Raw genomic sequence first — 26,713 nt, forward strand, 5'->3', positions numbered from 1 at the left:
AGAAGATGGGAACCACTCGAGAATTCAGGAGGAAGAGCACCATGAAGGCCCAAAATCCTAAAGGAGAAGAGCAGCCAGTCAGGAGAAGGCAACCCATGAGCACGGCAGATTCATTGCAGGGAGCACTGGAGGCCAACCCTTCTCCTCCACTGGGGACAGCAGGACAGGAACAGCCACTGGCTCGAGAGAAGGGCAGTTCAGCAGCAGAGGAAAGCTGGGCGTGCTGGCAGAGCACAGCAGGGACTTTGGGCACCAAGTGCCCTCGGTGGGCACATGTCCAGCTGCTCCCTGGACAGCAGAGCCCCAGTGTGGGACAGCTGCTCAGGAAGGGAACTGCTGGCTCAGGGTCACTGCAGGAGCTTGTCCACTTGAGCCTTTTGCCCCAGCCCTGTCCTCTCCCAAATTCTCTCCCACTGGAGCAATGTCAGCGCCGGAGGCTGCCCTGGACAACATTAACTCCAGCCCAGCCACAGCCTGAACCTGCCCCCAGGCACCCTTGGCACTCCTTGCACAGCTTCCCATTGCTGCAGGAATAAGGGAAAAGCCCCAGCGACTGTGTCAGTGCCCGCAGAGAGGCACTAAGCACATTCAGGGCATAACTCGTGTTCCAATTCCTCCTTGGCAGCCCCTCATCCCCACGGAGCTGCCCTGCTCCCGAAGGAGCGGCTCGGGGGCCAGGAGCCCCCCGGCATCAGTGCCACGGCTCCTGCCATGCGGGGAGCGCAGCCATCCGGCCCCAGCTCTGAGCCCGGCCCCCTCCCAGCTCAGCCCCCGCAGCGCACACGGCTCCCCCGAGCTGCCCCAAAGCGGCTCCAGCAAAGGCGGCTTCCTGCAGCCCCCGCTCGGAGCAGACACCGCCCGCCCGCTGCCCTCAGAGCCCTCTTCTCCTGCCCGCCCATCTCCGCAGCCGTGGCAAACACACGCAACAGGAGGCAGGAGAGCAACAAGATCCCGCTCGCTGCTGCTCCCGGCTCCCAGCCCACAGCTCATCCCCCAGGGCCCGACCTTGTCCGTGCGTGTCCCGCAGCTCCTGCGATGGGACAAGTCCAGCACAGCCCCTCTTTATGTAGTCCTGGCTCTCCTGTGGGTGCGGCTTCACCCATTTCAGAGGAAGCGGGGTAATTCCTGGGAAAGGCATTTTACTGCAGTACAGTGTGAAAGTGGAACAACTCTTTTGGAGTCAGATTATCAAATTATGGTCCTAGTTTCACTCCAGTTCTGATTCAGGTGGCTCACAGGAAGCAATTTCCCTAAAGACCTCTAACCCTTAATTATTCTGCTGATTGCTGGTAATAATGTTGGACACTGTGTCAGTTGGATATGCATACCTGTAAAGAAAGCATTACAGGGACTTTGGACAAGGGCTTGGAGGAAGAGGATAATGGTGAATGGCTTCCCAGTGCCCTCTCGCAGGGGTAGATGAGATATTGGAACGGAATTGTTTCCTGTGAGGTTTGTGAGAATGGAATTTCCAGAGAATTAGTGGCTGCCCCATTCCAGGAAAGGGACGCCTTCCACTGTCCCAGGTTGCTCCAAGCACCGTCCAACCTGGCCTTCCTTGGACACCTCTCCAGCAGAGAAAGCAAAGCAGGAACAGTGCCTGGCTGCAGCTTTCTTGGCAGGGGACATCCCACACCTGACAGTAACAGAGCACTGGGAGTTGGCAGAGGACATTCAACACCCAACCAGAGCAGGATGCCTGGATTGCTTTTCCCTTGGGATGTGGATACATAAATCCTACTCCACAGCCTCCAAACAAGCATTGGAGTTTGGATATGGAGACCTCCAGCCTGCCAGGACCAGCCACCCCCTGCCCCAGGCTGACAAGTCACAAGTGCTGGAGCAGACACAGGTGGCATTTGTCCGGCCTCAGGGGGAGCCTCAGCCCCTGCCAGGCAGGGCTGGGACACATCAGCTGCAGAGCATGGATTTGGTCCCTCCCTGCCCAGGTTAGCTTAGCCTGGCTCCAGAGGGATATTTCCTACACCCAAAGAATTCCCTTCTGCAGGAGTGTTCCAGGCACAGAATCCTAGGAACACTGATGTTAGAAATGCTCTCCCAGACCATGGAGTCCAAACTGTGCCTGATCCTCACCTTGTCCCCAGCCCAGAGCCCTGAGTGCCACATCCAGGTGACACCCCCAGGGATGGGCACTCCAAAGCTCCCTGGGCAGCCCCTGCCAAGGCCTGAGCACCCTTTCCATGGAGAAATTGCTGCTGCTGTCCAACCTGAGCCTGCCCCGGCCCAGCCTGAGCCCATTTCCCCTTGTCCTGTCCCTGTTCTCTGGGAGCGGAGCCTGACTCCCCACATCCTCTTTTCTTTCCCTCTGACAACGTACCGAAATCATTCAGTCAGTTTATCACCTCTAAAATAGTCTTTCTCCAATTTACTTAACGCAAGGTGTATCGCTTGCCGTGCCATGGAGACTTCTCCCAAAAAACCAGTTCTCTCGTGGCTTTTAATTGCCACAAACAGCTGCTGCCTGGAAATCTGCAATTGTGAAGTCCCTCTCCATGTCCTGCAGCATTCCCACAGCTGTGTTCATGGGCCATGTCAAACTTACAGGGTACTATTTTAAGGATGAGCTGTTCAAAAGCAGAGGTTCTCTTCATCTATCTCTGAGATCATCTCCATTTCTGGGAACAGAGATTTTCTTCTTCTTCCCTTGGAGCAAAGGGTCTTCATCACTCTTCTTTCTTTCTGTTCAAACTTCTTATGGGATCATAGCTATTTCAACATCTGCTTGCTTAGTACTGGTGCTGCTGCTCATGGCTGTGGTTAGAACGCTTCATCCCCCCAAAATGCATTCCATGAGTTACAGGGAATAAAAGAGTTTGATGTATGGATCATATCTTCATTGTAGCTTGCAGGAGAATTCAGGAGGGGCCCGGTGAGAAGCAGTGGTGGTTGCTCTGGCTACATGGCTGTTTTCTGGCTTTTGGTGCATTCAATTCCAGCTGTGGGCTAATGGTCTTCCATCCTCCTGTCTACCCATACCCGACTGAAGGGGCCAAGGCAGAGGAGCCTGTCCTGGCCCGTACCAGCCAGAGGGCCCAGTGGTTTCTGGTTAAACTCAGCAGCAGCAGCATTTCAGCCGTGCCTTGGGCCCGCCTGGCCACGCTGGGGTTGGGGAGAGCCCAGCCTGGCCAGCACTGCAGCAGAGGCAGGGTCCAGGCCTGCCAGGATGGGGTCCAGAGGGCTTCCTCCAGAGGGGCCCAGCCCCATGGCCCAAAGAGTCCAGACCCTACTACCTGTATTGAGGCTGTAAGGGAAAGAAAGATTCCCGGGGCATTTTGGTCTTTACATGTGTGTTCACAAAGGTGCATCTAACTTTTTCATTGGTGTAACATTGTGTCAGTATTAAAAAGTCAGCCACTGATTGGTTTTTGTCAGGTCTAAAGGAAGCTGCCAAGGTCCTTACAGGGAATTACTTCCATAACTGATTCCTTTCCTTCCTTACCAAAAAATAAATTAATACAAACCTGTACAGTCTCTTTCTGCAGGCAGCAACTGGCAGAACGAGAGGACATGGTCTTCAGCTGTGCCAAGGGAAATATGGGTTGGATATTAGGAAAAAAGTTTTTTACTGAAAGAGTAAAGTACTGTAACTGTCTGCCTGGGGAGGTGATGGAGTCACCATCCCTGGATGTGTTTAAAAAAAGACTGGATGTGGCACTCATGGTTTAGTTGAGGTGTTAGGTCTGGGTTGGATTCGATGACCTTAAAGGTCTCTTCCAACCCAATGATTCTGTCATTCTGTGATTCTGTGATTCAGAGGAGTCCCTCAACTTTATTTGAATAAAAGCAGAGAGTCCTGTGTGGCACTTACCTGGCTGGGTTTTCTCTCTCAGCATTTCCTTTTATCCTAACTCCTGGCCACATGTTGCCCTCTTCCTTTCCCCATTGCCCTCTTCCTTTCTCCGTTGGCGGAGACGCCAGGAAGGTGCAGCCTTCCCGAACCTTCTACTACATTTTCCGCCTTGAACCTACTATTTTACTCTGTAGTTCAGAAGTTCAGCCTTGTGCAGGCCCTTGTCTGTTTCAGAAGCCAAAATGTCTTGGCTCTGCAACAAACCTGCTGCCCAAAGTTAGCAGAGGCATTAGGACCCATTTCAAAGACATGAACACCCATACCTTCACCCATCAAATGATTTGTAAAGACATTAGCACACATCTTTCCCCTCAATCCCTTCTTTTTTCTCAATTTGTCTTTACAAACTGTGGGGGTGCATGCCCTCATAACTTTACCATAGTTTGTTTGGGACACAAACTCTAGTTACTATTAACTTAATCCTTTTAAACATTCTAGAACATTTGTAATATCCCCACCCCACTTTTCTACATCTGGTCCCTGCACCAGGTGTGGCAAGTTGTGTTGGTTTTGCAAAGCTGGAAGGCCACACATGGGTGGCTTCTATAAAAAACTGCTGGAAGCTTCCACCATGTCCAGCAGAGCCAATCCCTGATGGCTCTGAAGATGAGCATGCTGCTGGCCAGAGCTGGGCCCTTTAGAGAGGTTGGTTACACCTCTATGATAACAAGTTTAAGAAGACAAACAAAAGAAAATGGGATACATGCATTTTTCTCTAGCCAGAGAGGAGGAGAGAATATGTGAGGGAAAACAGCATGGTGACACCAAGGTCCGTGAAGAAGGAGGGGGAGAAGGTGCTCCAGGAACCAGAGCCAGAATTCCTCTGCAGGCTGCAGTGAAGCAGCTGTGCCCCTGCAGCCCATGGGGATCCAGAGGGGGTGCAGAGATCCACCCACAGCCCATGGGGATCCATGGGGAATGCTGAGATCCACTCACAGCCCATGGGGATCCATGGGGGATGCTGAGATCCACTCACAACCCATAAGGGTCCACAGGAGGTGCAGAGATCCACCCATAGCCTATGGGATCCATGGGGGATGCTGAGATCCACTCACAACCCATAAGGGTCCACAGGAGGTGCAGAGATCCACCCATAGCCTATGGGATCCATGGGGGATGCTGAGATCCACTCACAGCCCATGGGATGCATGGGGGATGCTGAGATCCACTCACAACCCATAAGGGTCCACAGGAGGTGCAGAGATCCACCCACAGCCCATGGGGATCCACAGGGGGTGCAGAGATCCACTCACAGCCCATGAGGATCCATGGGGATGCTGAGATCCACCCACAGCCCATGGGGATCCATGGGGATGCAGAGATCCACCCACAGCCCATGGGGATCCATGGGGAATGCTGAGATCCACCCGCAGGCTGTGGGGGAGCTGCTCACGCTGGTGCAAGGGGATGCCTGGAGGCTGTGGCCCAGTGGAAGACCCGGAAGAGACAGGGAGCCCCTGCTTCTGAATCCTAAGTGGTAGGTAACAAAAGGTTATCCACAAGTAATATTGAAACACGATGCATAGGTTAAGCAAACAAGATAGCAGAGCAAACAAGATAGCAGAGCAAACAAGATATTGAAGGAAGCAAGATAGCAGGTCAAGGGAGATAACATGCATCATGAGCAAGATAGCAAGTTTCAATGGAACTTGCCAACAGCAACTTGCCAAAATTAGCTGAAAACAAGTTAGACTGAAAATGAAGCACCAGGCGTGCTCTGATGATGCCTGGAAAGGCTGACCTGGAACAGAAACTAGACAGAGCAGAAGAGATAAAATAGGAATTTATTGAAAGGATCCACCTTGGGCAGTGCAAGAGCTGGGCCAGGGCTACACCCAAATCAAATCCAAGATGGATTCTGGTCACCAGTTTTTACACTTTTATAAGTTTGGGTTCATCTACATATTGGTGTCAATTGTCCAACCACAGCCCCAGGTCCTTAAGTCTCAGCCCCCTGGCTTGCCCCCTTTCCCTCGCTGTTGTTTCTGCTTTTTGGGTACTGGTTATCCTTAAGTGTCTAGCTAGACATGGATTGTTTTGTCTAACTCCCCTGTGAAAAGAACTTACAGCTAACATGAAGTTTCAGAGTTACGCACTAAGCAGCAGAGATTCTGAAAAATATAAAAGCTAAAATCCAAGGTATCAGTGAAGATAGAGGTGAAAGGATCAAAGGAAAACTACAGGAGTGCTCAAAAAACCACCAGAAGACTGACAACCCCCACAGAAGGAACTAATGCATGCGCGAAAGCAACAAACTGTTGTAAAATCATGACCCAGCTTTATGCAAATATGAATATGCTAACCATTTGCTGTAATTGTGACATTGAGGGGAAGAACTTTTGAAATGGAACTGTAGGCTAAAGAAGGTTGAGGGAGTTTTGGTGGAGAGATCCCCCTTACACCCAGTGCTAAATGAACCAATGCCTGCTCTGTAGCTGTTTGGCTATGGACTTTTATTTGCTTGCCCAGGTGTGGGCTTCACAAGCAATGATAGAAAATCCAGGTACCAGTTTTCTCCAGGATCTTGAAGTGCCCATTAACTACTGTAATTTTTTCTGAGCTAATCATGACTCCACATGCATGATTCCACCATTCAGACTGAATGAATTCTTAATTCTTAAATTCTGAATTCTTCAGACTGAAGACATTGGTGTGGAGCAGCTTCGGGGCCAGACTGGGAGGGCTGTGGAGAGCAGGGAACTGAGGTGCCATAGACAGGGAGCAGCTGCTGCTTTCCCAGCTGTGCTGTGAGGTGGACATGCTCCTCCTCATCCTGGAAGAGCTCCAGGAGCAACGGAGCCCCAGGAACCCTCCCCTGTCTGTGACAGACACCAGAGGGCCCAACAAGGGAGTCCCTGCTTTTATAAATTCACAAGAAATTATGGTATCTCCAGTGATTATTTATTAATAGAAAAAGCAGCAGGCAAACAGTGCTGGGTGTGCCGGGGAGTCACCAGCGACACACACTGCTCAGCATTAGTTCCACCTTTTTATTCAGTCTGCATTTCGTTTTCCTGGTGTATCCTGCTCCTTCTTTTGTTTCCTTGATTCCATATCGATGGTTGTCTTCTGCGCAGGCTTTGGCTGTTGCTAGGGGGTCGTTTGCCCTCTTTCGGTGGTCTTTTGGATGAAGGCTCATCATCTTCCTCAGTGTCTTTTTGCTGACCTTTCTGCATGTGTATTTATCAGCTGTTTATATAACTACAGTCATTTGCTTAATATACTTTTCACAATTTATTTTCATTCTGTGCAAGCAAATATAACCACAAGTTCCTTATTTTTATGCAAGCAGACAAAACCACAAGTAAACCACAAATCTTCTTAAGCAAACATTTCTCCTAAGCAAGCATTTCTACAATTTACCTTTTGTTCCATGTCTTATTTGATTTTCTTAAAATTGATTTTTATAATCATCCCAAGCAGTTATTCCACTCATCATACAACATTCACATGGCCTTATTTTTACTATCACTTTGTTACACGATTCACACATATATTTTTCACACCTGCACAGCTGCCCCCCTGGCCCAGGGTGTCCTAGGGTAACTATTTAATCCTTGCATCCTCAATCACCTATTCTGCTAATGCTACATATTAAGTTCTGTGACTTCAAAACTAGTTATGAGAGGGAAGAGAGAGAGAAGCGTAAAATTTGTTATCAGAAACAATACTTGCTCCCCCATATCCTTCTCACAGACAGTATTGTTGTCTGTAGTAGACAACAAGAGAGAGTTCTCCTTTGCTTTTCAGTTAGCTTTTTGCTGGATGAAGCAAAAAAGTTCCTTAGACTATAGTTTTTTTTGGAGTGTGTGAAACACAGACCTCTCTGAATTCTTCAGAGAGAGATCACAGTGCAGGATTTGAAGTAAAACTTTTGGATGGATTGAAGTATATTAAGCCAATCATACATGAAATAGAGGTGTAAGTTTAAGTTTTAGGTAGGTAAGTAAGTAAGTTTAAATAAGTAATAAGAATACGTTTTAAGCGCCTTGAAAAGTAAAAGTCCTCGATGTCAGTGTAGAAATCAAGTCTAAAAAAAAGTCTCAGTGAGAGCTCAAAAACATAGACCTAGATATCAGTGTAAAAAACAAATCTCAAAAAGAAGTCTCAGTGAGAGCTCCAAAACATAATTTTAGGCATAATAAAAATATAGTAAGAATATTGCTTACATTTTTCAGATAGAACAGAATATGCAGATATTATACAAAAACGTTCATAATAAACAAAAACTAGAATTCTAATAGGTTTTGAAGAAATGCTTCAGATTAGTGTTTTTAGCTCATTGGGCAGTTTATAAATAAGAATCTGTATTGCAGTGAGAGTTCTCTCTCTTTCTCCTTTCACCACCACCATCATCACTACCACCACATGAAGAAGAAGAGGAAGAAAAAGAAGAAAAGAACAAAAGAAGGAAAGACAGGGGAGCATCTTCCTCTCGAGACTGTACCAGCCCGCAGCCTCTGCCTCTGCTCAGACTCTGTACTAGGCTGCAACTTCGGCCCTCCCGGGGCCTTGCCCCAGGGGCTGCTTCTGCTTCTAATTACAACTTTACTTCTATTTAGGACTCGATACTGAAAGCTTCTTACATGGATTTTAACACTTGGGACTCTTTGCCTTTTGAGACCGATGTGCCTTTACAATAAACAACTTCATAGCAACTAACAACTACTCAGCTTTTTTAAAGAGAACAACAATCCCAATAGTTTTTTTCCTTTTTTTTTTAAATTGTTTAAACCTACTGTGCACTAAAATCTCAGAAGAGCACCTAGAGCTCACACTTATTGCCCACTGGGGCCTTGCCTAGACCACAGCAGTTTCCAAGGCCAAAAAGGCTGGTAACAAACTGAGTGAGCCAAGCTACCACCCACAAAAGGGACTTTTCTGAATTTGTCATCTCTTCAGAGCAGCGAAATGTTTTGTTACTTAGTATTGTTCATTTGTCCTGCTAAAGAGTGCTTTGCTTGTTAAATAAACAATTAGTTTCCACTTCTTTCCAAAAAAAATCTTTTGCCAAACCAGTTGGGAGAGGGGCTACTTAAGTCTTCTTTTCTGAAAGGGCCCCTTTAGAAGTTTTCTCCCAAATTTACTCTAAAACAAGACACAGGGCAAAGGGAGAGGCAGCACCAATTCATGCCCAGGAAGCAGCAGGACAGAGCAGAGAAGGACAAAAGTGGCCAGTGCCGAGTGCGTTCCCCACTTTATTGGGTTTTACATGGCCTGGTTTTAGGTAGCAAGGGAGCCACAGAGGTAGTTTCTGTGAGAAGCTGCTGGAAGCTTCCACCACATCCAACAGAGCCAGTCTCTGATGGCTCTGAAGATGGACACGCTGTGGCCCAGTTTCAGAGGCTGGTAATGCCTCTGTGATGACATATTTCAGAAGAAAATCAAAACAGCACAAGCGTGGTTTTTTCCAGGGTTTTTCCCCAGCTGCCACTGCTGGGGCCATCCCAGCACAGTGCTCAACGATGCATCACCTCTGCTGCCACTATTTTGGCCTGGACTGTGATGAGCTTTGTCTTCCTGGCCTTAGCCAGCCACACCGTGGGCAGAAGGGCAGGGGAAGCGCCAGCAACCGCCACCACCCATGCAGAGGCAGCAGGGGCCATGTGGCCAGCAGTAGAAATAATGGTGAGCGATTGCCCTATGCAGAACCCGAATGAAATCAAATCTCTCGGTGCTGCGGGATACTGCAAGAATCTTTGAATTAGTGGAGCTTGTTGGCAGTGGTACCTACGTGTAAGGAAAATTAATCCACAAACACCAGAGGTTTATGTCCAAAAAGGAGACAGAGGAGTCCTTTTTGCTTTATTCGAATAAAAGGAGAGGCCATGGGGCATTCCCCTGGGATCTCTCCAATTTTTGGAGGACGCAGCCTCCCTTTTTATCCTAATTTCCCGGCCGCTTTTCCCTCTCTCTTTCCCCATTGGCTGAGGTACTCGAGAGGCACAGACTTCCCGGAACGCCTGACACCTGACATTCCCCTCTAATGTATAACCCTCCCTTTTAATTTTTAATTCTTGTAGAATTCATAGTTTCCCCCCCTGTTGCTTCTTTCATCTTCTGTTACCCGATTTCATTTACCAGCAAACCTACAGTTTGTTTGCAAAGGCAAATCTCTTTTTCCATTCACCAATCAGTGTAATCCCTCCCATTGTTTCTTTTATCTCTAGGTGCTAACTTTATCTACCAACAGATTTACAATTTATTTGTAAAGACAAATGTAACATTCCTCTCAATCCCTCCTCTTCTATTTTTAGTAATTGTCTTTACAAACTTTAGCTATCATTGTCTTAATTTCTTGTTCTTGTGTCTTTTTTGGTTTTGCAATTATTTGCAATGACATCAATTTCTGTCCTTTCATAGCCATCTGTGGGTCAGTAGGCATGGCTATAACCTGCATTCCCTTGATCACATGTTGAATAAGTTGTATTAAGCAAGGGATCATGCATGGTAAAAAGATTAGAATTGCTACAGCACATAAGAGAAAAAAAGCAATTGTTTTAACCCACAGTTTACCAGGTAGGCACGAAAACATGTCCCATTCCCATTCTTTCCATGTTTGGACCGGTACATGAGCTAACTTACTTATTCTTTTTGCTGTTTGTTTCACTACTTTTCTATTGTCATTTATTTGCAAACAGCAGTTTGAGTCATTTAGTTTGCCACACATGCCCCCTTCTTCTGCTAATAAATAGTTCAATACCATCTGGTGTTGAAATATTGCATTTCTCATCTGAGTAGACTGGTCGGCAAAAAGGTTAAGAGCTGTAGCTGTCTGCTTACTTACTAATTTAAAGACAGCTTGCAACTTAACTATTTGATTTAAATTATAAATGGGTTCTCTGGCACCTGATATTAATTCATTAGGATTTTAAGTGGCTGGTCCATAGTGTTGTATGGTTTGTTCAGGTGGCCACTCATTATCACCCACTTTTGGATGCTACCCCCAGCCAGGGATACATCAATTGACCGCTTTTCCCTAATTAGATTATCATATACCTTGATTTCTAATTGGTTTCCCTGAACCTGTGGTAGCAGAAAGAACAGAGGTCTGATATACCCCACATAACACATCCCCAACCAGTTTGGGGGTAACCTGCGATAGGCATGTTGGCCACAAATCCAGTAATGCCCCTTTAAAGCCCAGCTCCTGTTGGCAAAGAGACCTTCCCAATTTTCATGATCCACTGGGGGGTCAAAATAGAGCTTGCTTCCTGGGCCTAGTGGTCCCCCAACAATAGTTGCCCCACCATAGGAACCACAGTATTTGCACTTCCACACTCCACATGAGGTTTCCAGCTGCAGTTACATCCCAGATCTGTCTTATTAGATTTGGATCAGAACCTGCTTAAAAGAGTTCGAGTTCCATTCCAGTGTTGCCAGTTCCACTGATAAAGTCCAGTCACAAACACTTTTTCCCACGGATATGCTTCCTGTTCTATTTAGACAATAAGTGCCTCTTTCAGAAGAATGAAGCCGCCATGGAATTATTTTTTTATCCCAAAATTCTGTTCCATTATGGACCTCACTCAGGGTGCTAACCCACCATTTAGGTTCGACTGGGCTGGCCACCCAAGGCCAGTTTTCAGATTCTCCTGGCTCCCCACAGACCCTGCAATTGCTAAGGTTAAAGGTTTTTTGCTGCTTCTTCTCTTAAAGTTATAAACTTATTTTTTCCTATTCCTGGCCCCACCCTAACTGACAGTATAAAGGTAAGATTATTAAGAGAAATATTCTGATGGTGTTATGTAATTCCCTAACTTAATTTTTACTTTCACGTTGTCTTTTGCACCTGTGGTGAGTGAAGGCACAGAAACAGCTTAGCACAAAGAAAACAGTGACAGCAAAGGGCTGGCCCCCAGCCAGACTGGAGATCCGAGAGGAGGGATGCCCACACAAACTTTCAGCAGGCAGTCTGTGGGTGAGCACACGAGGCTTCCCTCGAAGTCAACACACTTGCTACTGCTCCAGTCCGCCCCTGCGGAGTGTCAGTCGTGGCTTCCCGTCCCTCTCCTCCAGCTGAGATGTCCAAATCTCTGGGGCCTCAGGGACCTTGACCTGAGTGTGATGGGTCCACTCATGTTCAGCTGTCTTGATGGCTGTTTCTGTGGTCAGCAACACCTGGAACGGTCCACGCCACTTCACCACCAGCGGTGCTTCTTTCCACTCCTTAACTAGGATCCTATCTCCTGGCTGGATGTTGTGAACAGCAAAGTCCAAAGGCAGGGTCTGTGCTAGCTGAGCCTCCTGTCAAAGAGATTTCACAACAGACAGCATCCAAGCCACACAATGTCTCAAATACACATTAGTTATCTCTACCCCCCCCCCCACTAGGCTGAGAATTACAAGGGTAAGGAATTCTAAACATTAATTCAAAGGGAGATAATTGAATATCTTTCCTGCATCTGGCCCTTATTCTTGCCAAAGCCAGGGGCAGGAGCCGTACCCACGGCATCTTGGTTTTTATCACCAGCTTCAGAAGGTGTTTATTTTTCCATTCATTCTTTTAACCCGACCCGAACTCTGGGGGTGCCAGGGGGTATGCAGGTTCCATTGTATCCCTAAAGCACTCATAACTTCTTGAATATTTTTTTTTTTTCTGTAAAATGAGTTCCCCTGAGTCTCTTGCTTCCACAATTCCATATTTTGGAATTGTTTGTTCCAAAAATACTTTAACAACTGATCCTGTAGTTGCTGAAAAAGTAGGGAATGCTTCTGGCCACCCTGTTAATTGACATACTATCACCAGAAAATATTTAAACCTTGCCACTCGGGGCACTTTAGTAAAATCCACCTGACATCTCTGGAAAGGACGTACAGCCCAAGGCCTCCCTCCCCTGGCAAGTTTCCTTGTAATTTTGTTATTGGTTTTAGCACAAGTCAAACAACCCTCAATAGCTCCTTTTGCCAAGCCAAAAAGACCCACAGCAGCATACATTTTTAGGAAGACTTCTGCCAGCCCTCGAGAGCCCCAATGACTCCATGAAGTTGTTTTAACAATTGTAAGGCCAGAGCTTTTGGGATCCACTGCCTCCCATCCCTTGTAAACCAATTATTTCCTCTTTCTTCTGCCCCACTTTTTAAATTATCTTAAGTTCCTCTGGTGGGAAAGACAGTTTTTCTGACAGCGGTGCAGTTACTGGGAGTAAGGGGAGGATTTTAGAGATTTCTGGCAACAATGCGGCTTTCCGAGCTTCTTTATCCGCCAGTCGGTTTTCTATTGCCTCCTCTGAGTACCCTGCCTGATGCCCCTTAATGTGGATTATTGCCACCCTTTTTGGTAAATTCACCACCTCTAATAGGTGAGAGACTAAGTTCTCATGGGCTAACATCTTTCCCCTACAATTTAATAAACCTCGTTCTTCCCACAGTTTCCCGAATGCATATATCACCCCATATGCATATTTAGAATCAGTAAAAATATTCACCGTCTTATCCCGGTATAACTCACAGGCTCTGATCAGCGCATACAGCTCAGCTGTCTGGGCTGACCAGGTGGGGGTAACCTCCCCCCTTCCTTTAATTGTTTCCCACTCATGATAGAATATCCTGTAAAACGCTTCCCGTTTATCACTCTTGACGACCCATCAGTGAACACATTCTCTCCCTCAGGCCAGGGACTATCTCTCAAATCTTTCCTAGCTCTAGTTTGAAGATCTATAGCCTGGATACAATCACGGCTTTTCTCCTGTCTCCCCCTTGGCCATTTAAACAGGAGGCTGGATAAAAATTTTCCCCATTTTTAAATTCTAAATCTTCCTGTTCCATTAAACAAGATTCATACTGTAATAATCGAGCGCTTGTCATCCACTTAGAGGCTCTCTCAGTTAACAAAGCTTTAATTTGATGTGAAACCTTTACGATCAGATACCTTCCCCTTGTCAGCTTTCCCGCCTCAGCCACCATCAGAGCTGTGGCTGCACAGTTCTGTAGACAGTGGGGCCAGCCTCTGGCCACTGGGTCTAACCATTTAGAGAAATAGGCGACAGGTCTTTGTGTCCCTCCATGTTCTTGTACCAAAATTCCTTTAGCATGTCCCAGTTTAACATCCACATGTAGTTGAAATTCTTTTTCTACATCTGGAAGAGCTAAGACTGGGGCATTAACTAATTTGTCTTTTAATTTTCTGAAGCTTTGCTCTACTTCCGGTGTCCATACCATTAGGACTGTTTTGGGTTAAGAAGTTATATAAAGGTCTAGCTATGACAGAAAAATCCTCGATCCAGGCTCTACAGTACCCAACCAACCCTAAAAATTGCCGTAGCTCCTTTTTAGTTTGGGGAAATGGTATTTGCAAAATCCCTATTATTCTTTCTGGATCAATACATCGTAACCCCTCAGTCAGAATGTGTCCCAAATATTTGACCTTTTTTCTACTAACTGAGCTTTTTTTTTTTTTTTTTTTTTTTTGGCAAGGAAATTAAGCAGTTTTACAGTAGCCTCTTTAACCACCTTTTCTTGCTCTCCCAATAACAGCAAATTATCTACATACTGCAACAGCTTAACTCCTGAGGGTGGAGTAAACTCTCTTAACATTTTCTGCAAAGCTTGTCCAAACAAAACCGGTGACTCTGTATTTCCCTGGGGAAGGACTGTCCATATCAACTGTTGTTTTATCATCTTCCCTCCTTCCTCCTGTTCCCATTTAAAGGCAAAATACTGTTTACTATCTTCTGTAATCGGACACTCCCAGAAAGCATCCTTCAAATCCAGTACAGAATAATACCGATGTGAAGAAGGGATCTGATTTAGGATTGTATATGGATCCGGAACTGTGGGATGCCTGGGTTTGACAATTTCAGTTATTATTCTTAAATTTTGCGCCATTTTATATGTTCCATCTGGTTTCTTAACCGGCAGGATAGGGGTATTATAAGGAGACATACATGGCTCCAATAGACCTGCTTTTAGAAGGGACTCAATAACAGGCTGTAACCCCTTCTTTCCCTCCCTTGAAATAGGATATTGCTTTTTAGACACCACTTGTCCCGGTTACTTTAAAGTAATTTGGAGAGGTTTTATATCTAGTTTTCCATATTTCCCTGGGGCTGCCCACACTTCCAGATTAATTTCAGTATAAGCTTTCTCAGATATTTTACACAAAAATACTACAGTTTTGGACTCCGTGTCACTTCTTACACTACTAATTTGCATTCCCATTCTAGCCATCAGATCTCTTCCCAGTAAATTACAATCACAATTAAGAACAGGAATTCATGCAGTTCAAACATGTCCCCCACATCGATTAACAGTGGTTGAATAAAATACACTCGCTCATCCTTTCCGCTCACTTCTTGAATAACCACAGATCTTTTTGACAATTTTCTCCCCCTAGGTATAAAATTTAAGGTGGATCGAGAGGCCCCTGCCACACCTCCTCTTTATTCAGACTCACCTTAAAAGTTATCAAGGGCTCCTGAATGGTGGGTCCTTGATATAATAGGAGCCCCTGACACCCCTAACAATCCATTTCCATTATCCTCTGGACTTCCTCCTCCTGAGGGTCCAGCTGTTTCTGCGGACACTCATTTTTCCAATGCCCTTCTGCCCTGCAGATAGCACACTGGTTCCTCCCCAGCCGCGGTTTGGGTTGGCTTTCCCCTGCCGAAGAGGGGATGCCTCTGCCACTTCCCTGTGGCCGACCCCGTCCCCTCTGTCCCGGGGGACCCCTTGGACCCTGTGGTTTATTCCTCTGGGGCTGCAAAAACTCTGCCATCATCTTTTCCTTAGCCTTTGCCTTTTTCTCATCCCTTCTCACATATATCTGCTGTGCTTTTCTAACCAATTCTTTCCGAGGCTTATTTTGCCACTTTTCATCTTTTTGTACTCCTTTTCTTATATTAGGCCAAGCCTTAGTAACAAATTGCACTTTCAGCAATGTGTCAAAGGCTGGCCCCTCAGGATCCATCCCCCCATGTTTCCTCAAGGCATCCCTAATCCTCTCCAACCAATGAGAGGGACTTTTCTGTTTCTCCTCTTCTAACGACATAGCCTTAGATACGTTGTAAGCTTTGGGAGCAGCTGACTTGATTGCCCTGATTAGATAAGCACGGTAATCACGGAGGCGAGCCAAACTAGCCTGGTTATTTGGGTCCCACTGGGGGTCCGCCTGGGGGATAGCATCATTCACCGTAGGTGCATTGGGTCCAGCCCCACCGCTGCCCGCGGACGCCCATCCCCTCACAGCTGCTGAGCCCCCCGCAAAACCATTAGTCTCCCGGATGACCCAAACAAAACTCCCAAAAGAAAATCCCAATCCTTCCACGTATAATCCGCATTTCCCAAATATTCCTTTATTTTTGTTCTCCTTATCTTTATCACACACCCTATACCAGAGCCTGTGCCTGTCCTGTCACAGTCCAAACACTTCTCCCCCACCAGTGCTCCCAGCAAGCACGGCCCGCAGCATCACAGGCGGCTGGGAGTCCCGCAGCCTCACGGGGGCCAGCAGACACTGCCGGCCCTGACCGGGGGTGGTGGGGTCAGGCACAGCAGACCCACAGTCCCCAGCCCGTGTTCTCGGTCCCACAGCTCTGTGCCCGGCCCTGCCGCTCATTGCCTCATCCATATCTATCACAAACTCCTCTTCAATTCTGTTCCAACGCACAAACACTCTCCATCCAGCCGCCGCTGTCGAGACCCTCTCTTGACTCCCGTTTTTGCCCCTCAGGCCATGGACTATCAAGACCCCTTCTCGATTTCCCTTAATGCCCCCCCAGGGCATCTATATAACATGGCCTTAATAAGCCCTTTTGACAACTTATACTCTGGCCACACAAAATAACAATATTTTACCATAATTTTCATAGTTACCTCTGAGTGAATATACAATCTGTCCCAAGACCCCAGCACTTTCCCCAAGGGACTCTCCGAGGGCCCTTTCCCGGCTTCACCCTTCCAACCCTCCATGGGTGTCCTGTTTCACCTGTGCAACCAACCCTCCATGGACGCCCTCCCAGGTGTACCTGTGCTGCCCTCCATGGCTGCCCTCCCAGGTGTACCTGTGCTGCCCTCCATGGGCGCCCTCCCAGGTTTGCTCCCCGAGGATCCCATTTTACTCACCGGTGAGATTTTCACTGGTCCTTCCCTGTGGACTCTTCACGGACCCCTGGTCCACCACTCGTCTGTCTCCTGGACAGTCTCGGGAACCCAATCAATCGCCCGGGGCCAGCTGGCACCCAGGGGAGCTGATCACCGAAACTGGGTGAGGCGCGCCTTCAGCTCCACCCGCTGCCTGCTGCCCTGGACGGTGGAAATATCCCGGACGAGCCCCCAAATTGTAAGGGAAATTAATCCACAAACACCAGCGATTTATGTCCAAAAAGGAGACAGAGGAGTCCTTTTTGCTTTATTCGAATAAAAGGAGAGGCCATGGGGCATTCCCGTGGGTTCTCTCAAATTTTTGGAGGATGCAGCCTCCCTTTTTATCCTAATTTCCCGGCCGCTTTTCCCTCTCTCTTTCCCCATTGGCTGAGGTACTCGAGAGGCACAGACTTCCTGGAATGCCTGACACCTGACATTCCCATCTAATGTATAACCCTCCCTTTTAATCTTTAATTCTTGTAGAATTCATAGTTTTCCCCCCTGTTGCTTCTTTCATCTTCTGTTACCCGATTTCATTTACCAGCAAACCTACAGTTTGTTTGTAAAGGCAAATCTCTTTTTCCATTCACCAATCAGTGTAATCCCTCCCATTGTTTCTTTTATCTCTAGGTGCTTACTTTATCTACCAACAGATTTACAATTTATTTGTAAAGACAAATGTAACATTCCTCTCATACGGATGGCAGTTTTTCTTTTAGATGGAGAAGAGAAAGAAGTGAGGATGTGTAAGAGAAAACACCTTGGCAACACCAAGATCAGGGGAGAAAGAGGGGGAGGAGGTGATCGAACACGGGCTACTGGAGCCCAGGCTAACTCTTTGGAACAAACCAGCACTGTGCCAGATGTGAGGATCTGCCCCAGGGTGAGATTTCCTGGAAGTAGAACCTTAAGAGCCAGTAGCTCTTTGGTGTGGCCCACATCGAGGACTGGGTAAAGGAGGTGAGGGAGGCTCTCTGCTTCTGTGGTTCTAAATGGCTTATTCAGTTTGGAGGGTTCAGGGCCAAAAAGCCCAGAGCACTGCCGTGCCCAGGATTAAACATGGGTGCAGATCAGGGGGTGGGTACAAACAATTGACCAATAAGGGATCCTTAGGGGAGGAGTGGAGGGCAGGGTTTCACGGGGTTACAACCAATGAAGGGGGCAGGGGGAGGAGAAAGGGTCACATGGGCCAATGGGACCTCGAGTAATAGGGGATTACCAATGGGGTGGAACAATTAGGGATTGGCCCAGGGTTAGACTGACAAGGAACGTGCTGGAAAAAGGGGCAGGGTCACAATGATGGCAAATGAAGGGGTTGGAACAAAGGGCAGGGTTACAATGATGGACAAGGGGCGGGGAATGGCAAAGAAGGTAGCTTCAGGGGTGGATACAACTTGGGGACAGACCAACTGGGGAAAACATTGGGGAATGTAGGAAGAAACCATTATAACAATAAACTGAATAAAATAAAATAAACATACACTGCAACAGTGCTCCGATAGTCAGAGATTAAATTCTTCTGCAAGTTGTGGTAAGGACTCCAATGAAAAAAACTGTCCCCCTGTAATCCATGAAGTCCATGGGGGATGCAGAGATCCAGTGGCAGCCCATAAGAAAAGTGTTCATGCTGGATGCCAAAGGAAGCTGTAATCCAGTGGGAGACCCAAAGAGAGAGAGGGGGGGGCCTTTGATTCCACACTAGAGTCTATCCTTAATAGACTGCAGCCTTGGATTAGTGACCCACGCCACAACAGTTCTGGGAAAACTGTATTGCCCATGGGAAGTGTTACAGCACAAGCTGGCTTGTAGCTAGGCAAATAATTTGACCATGGATAAGAAACTCAGTTCGATTAGCCTGATTCTATAAACAGGCCTCTGGGAGAACAATGATAAGATATATTCAAACACAGACATTTCACCCAACTACGTTCCATCCTAAACTGCAGACACCTCACTTGTCAGAGGGCTGAGCAGCCTGAACTCCCAACCAATCATCTGTCATGAGCTGGAAAATTCCAACCCTCTATTTAAGAAGGGTTCAGAAGAATAAAGAGGCTTTTGTCACATGGATCACAGAGGTTTGTGTCTTTGTCTCCAACCACAACCCCAGTTAACACTACAGGGAGGGCCCCACGGCATAGCAGAGGAAAACCTCCTCACCCTGAGTGAACTGAACAAGATCTCAAGTAATGAACTGACCATATCCCGTGATGCCCTGTCTCCTTGTGCAGTCAGTGGGAAAGTGCAGAGAGAGAGAAGATGAAATTGGGCTACAGGTGGTGGGATGTGCCCGCAGAATATCACGGCATCACAGATCAGCTTGTTGCACCCTGGCCTTGAGGGGAAGAAATGCGATGTGGCAGATGCCCTGCAGGTGATGCCTTGGGTAAAAAAAAAAAAAAATAACCCAAACAACAGCGGATTGAGGAGAGGAATCTGGGAGGATGAGACTGCAGAACATGGAGCTGGAATTGGACAGTTAACCCCAACATGGAAATGGACCAAAACTTATAAAAGTGTGAAAACTCATGGCTCGGGGTCCATCTTGGGTGTAGCCCTGGCCAGGCTCTTGTACTGCCCAAGGTGAATCCTTTAAAGGCCTTTTAATAAATTCCTACTTTATCGGATTTATTTTTATGGGAGCCTCTCAAGGCATCAGAGAGAAGAGCCTGCCAGAGCCTGAAGACAATGAACAGCACGTGCTCACCCATTTATAAGGACATTAAAGTATTGCTGACGTGGCAATGTGTCATAGGTTACTCAGTGAAGAAATACCTTGTAAGGAAATACTGTGCCTTTGAGAATTGTACAGAACCAGTTTGTTTCTCACAATAAATGTGTCAGTATCCCCACTGATCTGAGTCTGTGCATTAGACGTTCACAGGAAAGAGGGAGGGGCTGAGGGGGGGAAAAAGAGTGATTTAAAAGCTTCTATTGTTTCTCGTTATCCTCCCTTGACTATGTTAATAAATTTGCTTTCTACCTTTAAATTTGAACCTGTTTTGTCCTTAGAGTGTTTTTCTCCAAGTCCTCAGCTCATGAACCCTTTGTTAAGTTTTTTTTCCTGAAGGAACACCTTTAATAGATGCCTGGCATTTTGCCAGAGTCAAACCACGACACCCATAACGACAAGAACCCAGACGTGAAAGCTGGCTTTTATTGACTGATTGGAAGAATAATATCCTCATTAAAACATCTCTGATATGTCCTCAGTTCTTCAGTGGGGGCCTTTGCATACCGGGAGCTGAGAAAGGCGGCTCTGCAGCAGCTGGTTATCACAGAGAGCCGAGGAAAGAGCCCTTCCTGAGGACACAAGGCCAGAAGGACTCCAGCCACAGGAATTACCAAGCCAAACAAAATACACAAGAATCCAGAAGGACACTGGGAGCTCACGCTGTGCCACAGGAGCTGTGAGCCCCGGGGATGTGCAGCCACAGCCACCTCTGGGTGGGTGATCTTGGGAAGACGTTCGAGCTGTGGGACACGTCCAGAGCCATGGGAGGAGAGGGCAGGGTCTGCCCCTGGCCCACCCCAGGGCTCTCTGCCAGCATTCCTGAGGTGGGACAGATCCCTGTGCCAGGGAATGTGAGCTCTGAGTGGAGCAGGGATGGTGCTGGCAGCGGGGATGGGCACGGGGGATGCTCTGTGCCCTCACTCTGGTGGGGCTGGCACGTCCCCAGCTGCTCCATCCCACCTCCCTGCTCTGTCCTGGATTCTGAACATCTCTCTGAGCAGCCTTTCAGGAGCACTCCCACAGCTCCAGTGATGTATCCCCCACTCCCCTCTCCTTTGCCTGATTACCAGGAAGGCGCCAGCCACGACCCCAGTGGGCAGAGGCCTTGGAGGCTCCCACAGGAGCCAGCTGGGCACCTCTCCCAGCCCCTGGTGTGGGATGCAGAGTCTGGGGATCTGTGCCCTGCTCCTACCCCATTTCCCTGGGACTAAAGCCAGAATAGGACCCACAGAGAAGGAATGCAAAGAGGAGACCCAGCAGCAGCAGAGAGGAGATGCCCCAGGGCTGCCCAGAGGTCATGGGGAGGAGAAGGACATGGAGCTGAGAAGGTTGTGCAGGGGGCTGGTGACACGGGAGAGGCTCCTGCACTTCATGCTCCCAGCAGCTTCTTGACCATGTATCCCGGCATGCTGTAGAGGAACAGGGCCACCATGATGAGGAGCAGCAGGGCCAGCACAATCTTGATGATGAGCCACTTGTAGCGGGTGCAGATGAGGTATTTGATGGACTTGAGCGGGTTCAGGAACCAGATGAACGACGTGTCTGGGCGGCTGTGGGGAACCAAACACCCGTTGTTAATCCATGACTGTGTAGAAGGGATTCATGGACCTTAAAGTTCATTTTGTTCCAACCTCTTCCATGTCAAGGACACCTCCCACTGTCCCATTGCTCCAGCCCCAGTGTCCAGCCTGGCCTTGGCACTGCCAGGGATCCAGGGGCAGCCACAGCTGCTCTGTCACCCTGTGCCAGCCCTGCCCACCCTGCCAGGGAACAATTCCTGCCCAGGATCCCACCCAGCCCTGCCCTCTGGCAGTGGGAGGCATTCCCTATGTCCTTTTCCTCTATGCCTTGCCCCTAGTCCCTCTGCAACTCTTCTGGAGCCCCCTTAAGCCCTGCAAGGGGCTCTGAGATCTCCCTGGATCCTTCTCCTCTCCATGTGAGCACCCCCAGCTCTCCCAGCCTGCCTCCAGACTTGGAACATCTCCACAGTCTCTTCTGGCCACTTTCCAACCAGTCCATGTGTTTCCTGTTTTGGGGCTCAGAGCTGGATGCAGCACTCCAGATGGGAGTAGAAGCCCCTAACCCCAGGTCCCTGCTGCATGGAGGCTTCTCTTACTCACTTGGGTTTCTCCAGGGGATCAGGCTCATTTCGAGCCAGCCCAGCGGGGGATTTCTCCGCTTCCTCCGCTGTCAGAAGGTGCAGCTCAGCCTCGACTTTGCCCTGCAGGGAGCAGAGAGCTGTGCTGAGGGCTGGGATGTGCTCCCACCTCCACTCCCCCAGGCCAGAAGGGTCCCGAGGGAACAAAGCCGTGTGGGGGATGCAGAGTGTCCTCAAAGAGTCCCCAGGAGACAAACCCTCCCTTTCCCCCATCCTTACAGTGATCTCCAGCTCATCGTTCTCGTCTCTGGCCACGAACGGCCACCAGCCCTTGACCCGCTTCTGCTTGAAGATGGAGATCATGGGCAGCTCAGCCTCGTTGGTCACCATCTCCAGGCTGCACTGCTTGGACGTCTTGGCTCCCCGGGGGAAGCGGTTCAGATCCAGCTCGATGGCCCCTGGCAGGACAAAGGGGAGAACAGGGGTTGGGCAAGACGTTCAACCCCTTGGCTGGAGATGGGCTTGACCAGCATCTCCTGCCCTGGGAAGAAGTTTGAGACAGCTCTGGGAAGGAAAATGGGGTATCTTGGCTACAAGAGCAACGGGGAAAATGCATTTCAGAATCATGGAAACATGAACGTTGGAAAAGCCCTCCCAGACCATGGAGTCCAAACTGTGCCTGATCCCCAGCCCAGAGCCCTGAGTGCCACATCCAGCCCTTCCCTGGACACCCCCAGGGATGGGCACTGCAAAGCTCCCTGGGCAGCCCCTGCCAAGGCCTGAGCACCCTTTCCATGGAGAAATTGCTGCTGCTGTCCAACCTGAGCCTGCCCTGACCCAGCCTGAGCCCATTTCCCCTTGTCCTGTCCCTGTTCCCTGGCAGCAAAGCCCGACCCCCCCTGGCTGTCCCCTCCTGGCAGGGAGTTGTTGCAGAGCCACAAGGTCCCCCTGAGGCTCCTTTTCTCCAGGCTGAGCCCCTTTCCCAGCTCCCTCAGTCTCTCCTGGGGCTCCAGCCCCTTCCCCAGCTCCGTTCCCTTCCCTGGACTCGCTGCAGCCCCTCCAGGGCTCTCCTGTCAGGAGGGGCCCAGAGCTGCCCCCAGCACTGGAGGTGTCCCAGCAGTGCCAGCACAGGGGACAGACACTGTCCTGGCTCTGCTGCCACCCCAGAGCTGGCACAGCCCAGGGGCCACCGGCCTCTTGCCCACCTGGCCACTGGCACAGCACCCCCAGGGCCTTTCCCAGCCCCTCTTTCCTAACCTGGAGCACTCTGTGGGGTTGGTGTGACACCAGTTCAGGACCTGGCACTTGGCCTTGCCCCATGGATCCAGCCCATCCAGAACCCTCTGCAGACCCTTCCTGCCCTTTCATCCCTCCTGTTCCCATCTGGCAGCAGCCTGAGGTGTTTGTAGGATGCTCTGGACCCTCCACATACCCAGGAAATCATCGGCTGAGAAGTGGTCGGCATCCCAGACCTGCAGGGTGAGACGGGCTGGGATCTTGTACTCTGTCTCATCCCAGGAAAACATGGACTCCTTCTTGGAGATGACAATCTTCTCCTCGGCCATCAGGTAGTCAAAGGGGAAGATGTAGCGCCAGTTGAAGTTGCCCTCACCAGTGAGGGAGTGGTAATGGACATCCGTGTCCTGCTTATCTTCCTGCTGCCCCTTCAGCCACCTGCAGTGCCCGGGGAGGTGAGAGGAGGGGCACAGGTTTACATGGGGCAGAAGAGGGGACAGGACCACCCTGGTGTCTCCAGGACTGGAAGGACCCAAACGTTATCAACAAGGGTCTGGAGACAAACACTGCAGCAGCAAATCCAAGGGGCAGGAGGATCCAAGGAGGAGCAGAGAACTTCAGGAGAAAGAGCTTCTGGAAAAGGGATCAGAACAGACCTGGAGAGGGGCTTTTGGCAAGGGCTAGAGATACAGGACAATGGGAATGGCTTCCCACTGGAAAACAGGAGATTTGGGTGGGATATTGGGAAAGAGTTGTTCCCTGTGAGGGTAGGGAGCCCTGGCACAGGTTGCCCAAAGAAGCTGTGGCTGCCCCTGTGATGTCTTAAGTTTTAGCTTTCATATTTTCCAGATTCTGTAGTGCCTTACTGTGTGACTCTGAACTTCATATAAAGTGTTACAAGTTCTCCTCACAGCTCAGTCACACAAAACAATCCTTTTCCAGCTCCAGAACCAAGGACAGCGCTGCAGCTTCAGGCCTAAAAAGTGCAAACAGCAGCGAATTGAGGAGAGAATCTGGGAGGATGGGACTGAAGAACCTGGAGCTGGAATTGGACAATTAACCCAATTTAGAAATGGACCAAAACTTATAAAATATGAAAACTCATGACTCGGAGTACATCTTGGGTGCAGCCTTGGCCAGATTCTAGTACTGCCCAAGGTGAATCCTTTAAAGGCCTTTTAATAAATCCCTGCTTTATTCCTTTAACACTGTCCAGCCTCTCTTCCAGGGAGCCTCTCCAGACATCAGTGGGAGAGAGAAATTCAAGGCAAGAACAAACATGAAGATGAAGAAACCACATCCGGTCACTCTGACTTCTCTGATGAGAGGAGATGTAGTGAGGACATCACTGGCGCAAGAGGATGTAACAGGGACTTGATAACCAAAAATATTGTGTTGCTACGGGAGCAGGGGCAAGGGGATCCGAGTGGAAATTTTGTGTGAAAGTTAGGGAACTATAAGTACGAGTGATTACAGAATTCACAGAATCACAGAATCATTGGGTTGGAAGAGACCTCCAAGATCATCAAGTCCAACCCACTCCCCAACACCTCAACTAAACCATGGCACCAAGTGGCACATCCAGTCTTTTTTTAAACACACCCAGGGATGGCGACTCCACCACGTCCCCAGGCAAAATACTTCAATACTTTATTATTCTTTCCATAAAAAACCTTTTTCTAATATCCAGCCTAAATCTCCCTTAAGGCTGTGTCCTCTGGTTCTGCCGTTGCTGCCTGGAGAAGAGACCAACCCAACTGACCACAACCACCTTTCAGGGAGCTGCAGAGAGTAATAAGGTCACCTCTGAGTCTCCTTTTCTCCAGGCTGAGCAACCCCAGCTCCCTCAGCTGTTCCTCACAGGGTTTGTGTGTTGTATTGTACTAAGTTACGGTTCATATCGTACTCAAAATGGTTTGTACTGTACTCCCCTGGGGCTTGTAAAGATGGTTCAGCCCTTCCTTAGCCCCTCCTCTGCCACAATCTCATTGGCTGCAGCTCAGTTTCCTCCCCTCACCCAAGGTTTGAAATTCCCCTCCATTCCTTTGTTTCCCTCTCTTTTTCCCTGGACATGCTTCGGGAATAAAGACATTCTCCCAGGACAGAGAGCCTCCTTTGGTCTTTTGTCCATGCTGAATTTCCTCCATCTCTGACCTGGAGCTAGCCAGAGGCAGGACTGGATAGAGGAGGGAATTACGGCAGTTGGCGCCCAACGTGGGGCCTCATTTGTGTTCCAAGCCCCTCACCAGCCTTGTTGCCCTCCTCTGGATGTACTCAAGCATCCCAACCTCCTTCCTAAAAGACGAAGCACCGATGGAATTCCAGGCCGTACCTACCCCCTGACAAAAATGTCGCTGGATTTCTCGCCAGTGAAGTAGTCGTCGTCCTCCAGGATGACCTCGTCGGTGTTCCACACGATCACCCTGAGCTCGTACCTGCCCGAGGAGGGAAAGGGAGGTGAGGCACAGGAACAGGGAATGGGATAGGAGGGGATGGGGTGGTGCTGCCAGGAACAGGGAACTGCTCACAGGGATCTGTCCCAGAGATCAGGAGGGCAAGAGCAGGAAAGGATCTCAGACATGGAGATGATTACAGGGATCTTCCTGTGGGGACAGGCTGGGAGAGCTGGGAATGTTCATGTGGAGAAGGGAAGGATCCAGGGAGACTCCAGAGCTTCTTCCAGGGCCTAAAGGGGCTCCAGGAGAGCTGGAGAGGGACTGGGGACAAGGGATGGAGGGACAGGACACAAGGAGTGGCTTCCCACTGCCAGAGGGCAGGGATAGATGAGATATTGAGAAGGAATTCCAGGCTGGGAGGGTGGGGAGGGGCTGGGCTGGAATTCTCAGAGCAGCTGTGGCTGCCCCTGGATCCCTGGCAGTGCCCAAAGCCAGGCTGGACACTGGGGCTTGGAGCAACCTGGGACAGTGGGAGGTGTCCCTACCCATGGCAAGTGTGACACTGGATGAGCTTTAAGGTCTCTTCTAGTCCAAACCATTCCACGATTTCCATGTGAGCTCAGATCAGCCTCACCAGGGTGAGCCAAGCACCAGGGGAGCTTTCCCTCCTCTGCTCCCAACCTCTCCAAGGAGCTTGCCAAAGGCTCAATGGGGCAGCCCAGGCTTGGATTTTGGGAGATTTCTGACCAAAACTGGGTCTGCAAAACAACCAGAGCCCAGCTGTGTTCCTGCTCTCCCCACTTTACTCAACAGGGCTGTGATCTCCCCCAGAACAAGCTCAGAGTCCTCCTCAGCGCTCCAGGAGGTTTGGGATCTCCAGGGAATTCCCAGCACTGTGCAGCAGTCTGGGCAACTTCCCATCACTTCTGCTTGGCTGGGAATTTTGGTGACAGAGGAAGTGGCTCCCACAGTGGGAGTGGCTGGAGGAAGAACAGAATCCCAGCTCCTGCAGCGAGGAGAGGCTGGAGGGAGGCTCACAGCACCTCACTGGAAGTGCCAGGGAGTCTACAGGTAAGAGAAGCGGATTTACAGCTTCCTTAACTCCCCTCCTTTGGGATCCCCCTCTGGAAGTGCCCTGGCTGAGCCCATCCGTGGGATTCCTTCACCTTTTCCATCCCCTCCTGCCTCTCCCAGCTGGGATCCAGGGATGTTCTCTCGTCCCAACGCATCAGCTGCCTGGGATGCACAAGAGGCTCCCATTAGGATTCCCAGCGCCACCCCTGTATCCCAGCCCT

At 49.2% G+C, this 26,713-nt stretch overlaps 1 protein-coding gene across 1 annotated transcript in view; it reads right to left on the reverse strand.

Moving 5' to 3' along the window:
• Positions 1-20,093: 20,093 nt before the first annotated feature.
• OTOF (otoferlin) overlaps positions 20,094-26,713 on the reverse strand; it is a 68,738-nt gene continuing 62,118 nt past the window's right edge. The window contains exons 38-42 of the mRNA XM_056486552.1: positions 25,359-25,457; positions 23,219-23,460; positions 22,066-22,244; positions 21,809-21,909; positions 20,094-21,238 (exon numbers count right to left, since the gene is read on the reverse strand). Of these exons, the coding sequence (XP_056342527.1) occupies positions 21,058-21,238; positions 21,809-21,909; positions 22,066-22,244; positions 23,219-23,460; positions 25,359-25,457 (802 nt within the window). The 3' untranslated portion in view covers positions 20,094-21,057. The remainder of the gene's footprint in view (positions 21,239-21,808; positions 21,910-22,065; positions 22,245-23,218; positions 23,461-25,358; positions 25,458-26,713) is intronic.

This window comes from Oenanthe melanoleuca, chromosome 3, assembly GCF_029582105.1.
Source record: "Oenanthe melanoleuca isolate GR-GAL-2019-014 chromosome 3, OMel1.0, whole genome shotgun sequence".
NCBI classification, from domain to species: domain Eukaryota; kingdom Metazoa; phylum Chordata; class Aves; order Passeriformes; family Muscicapidae; genus Oenanthe; species Oenanthe melanoleuca.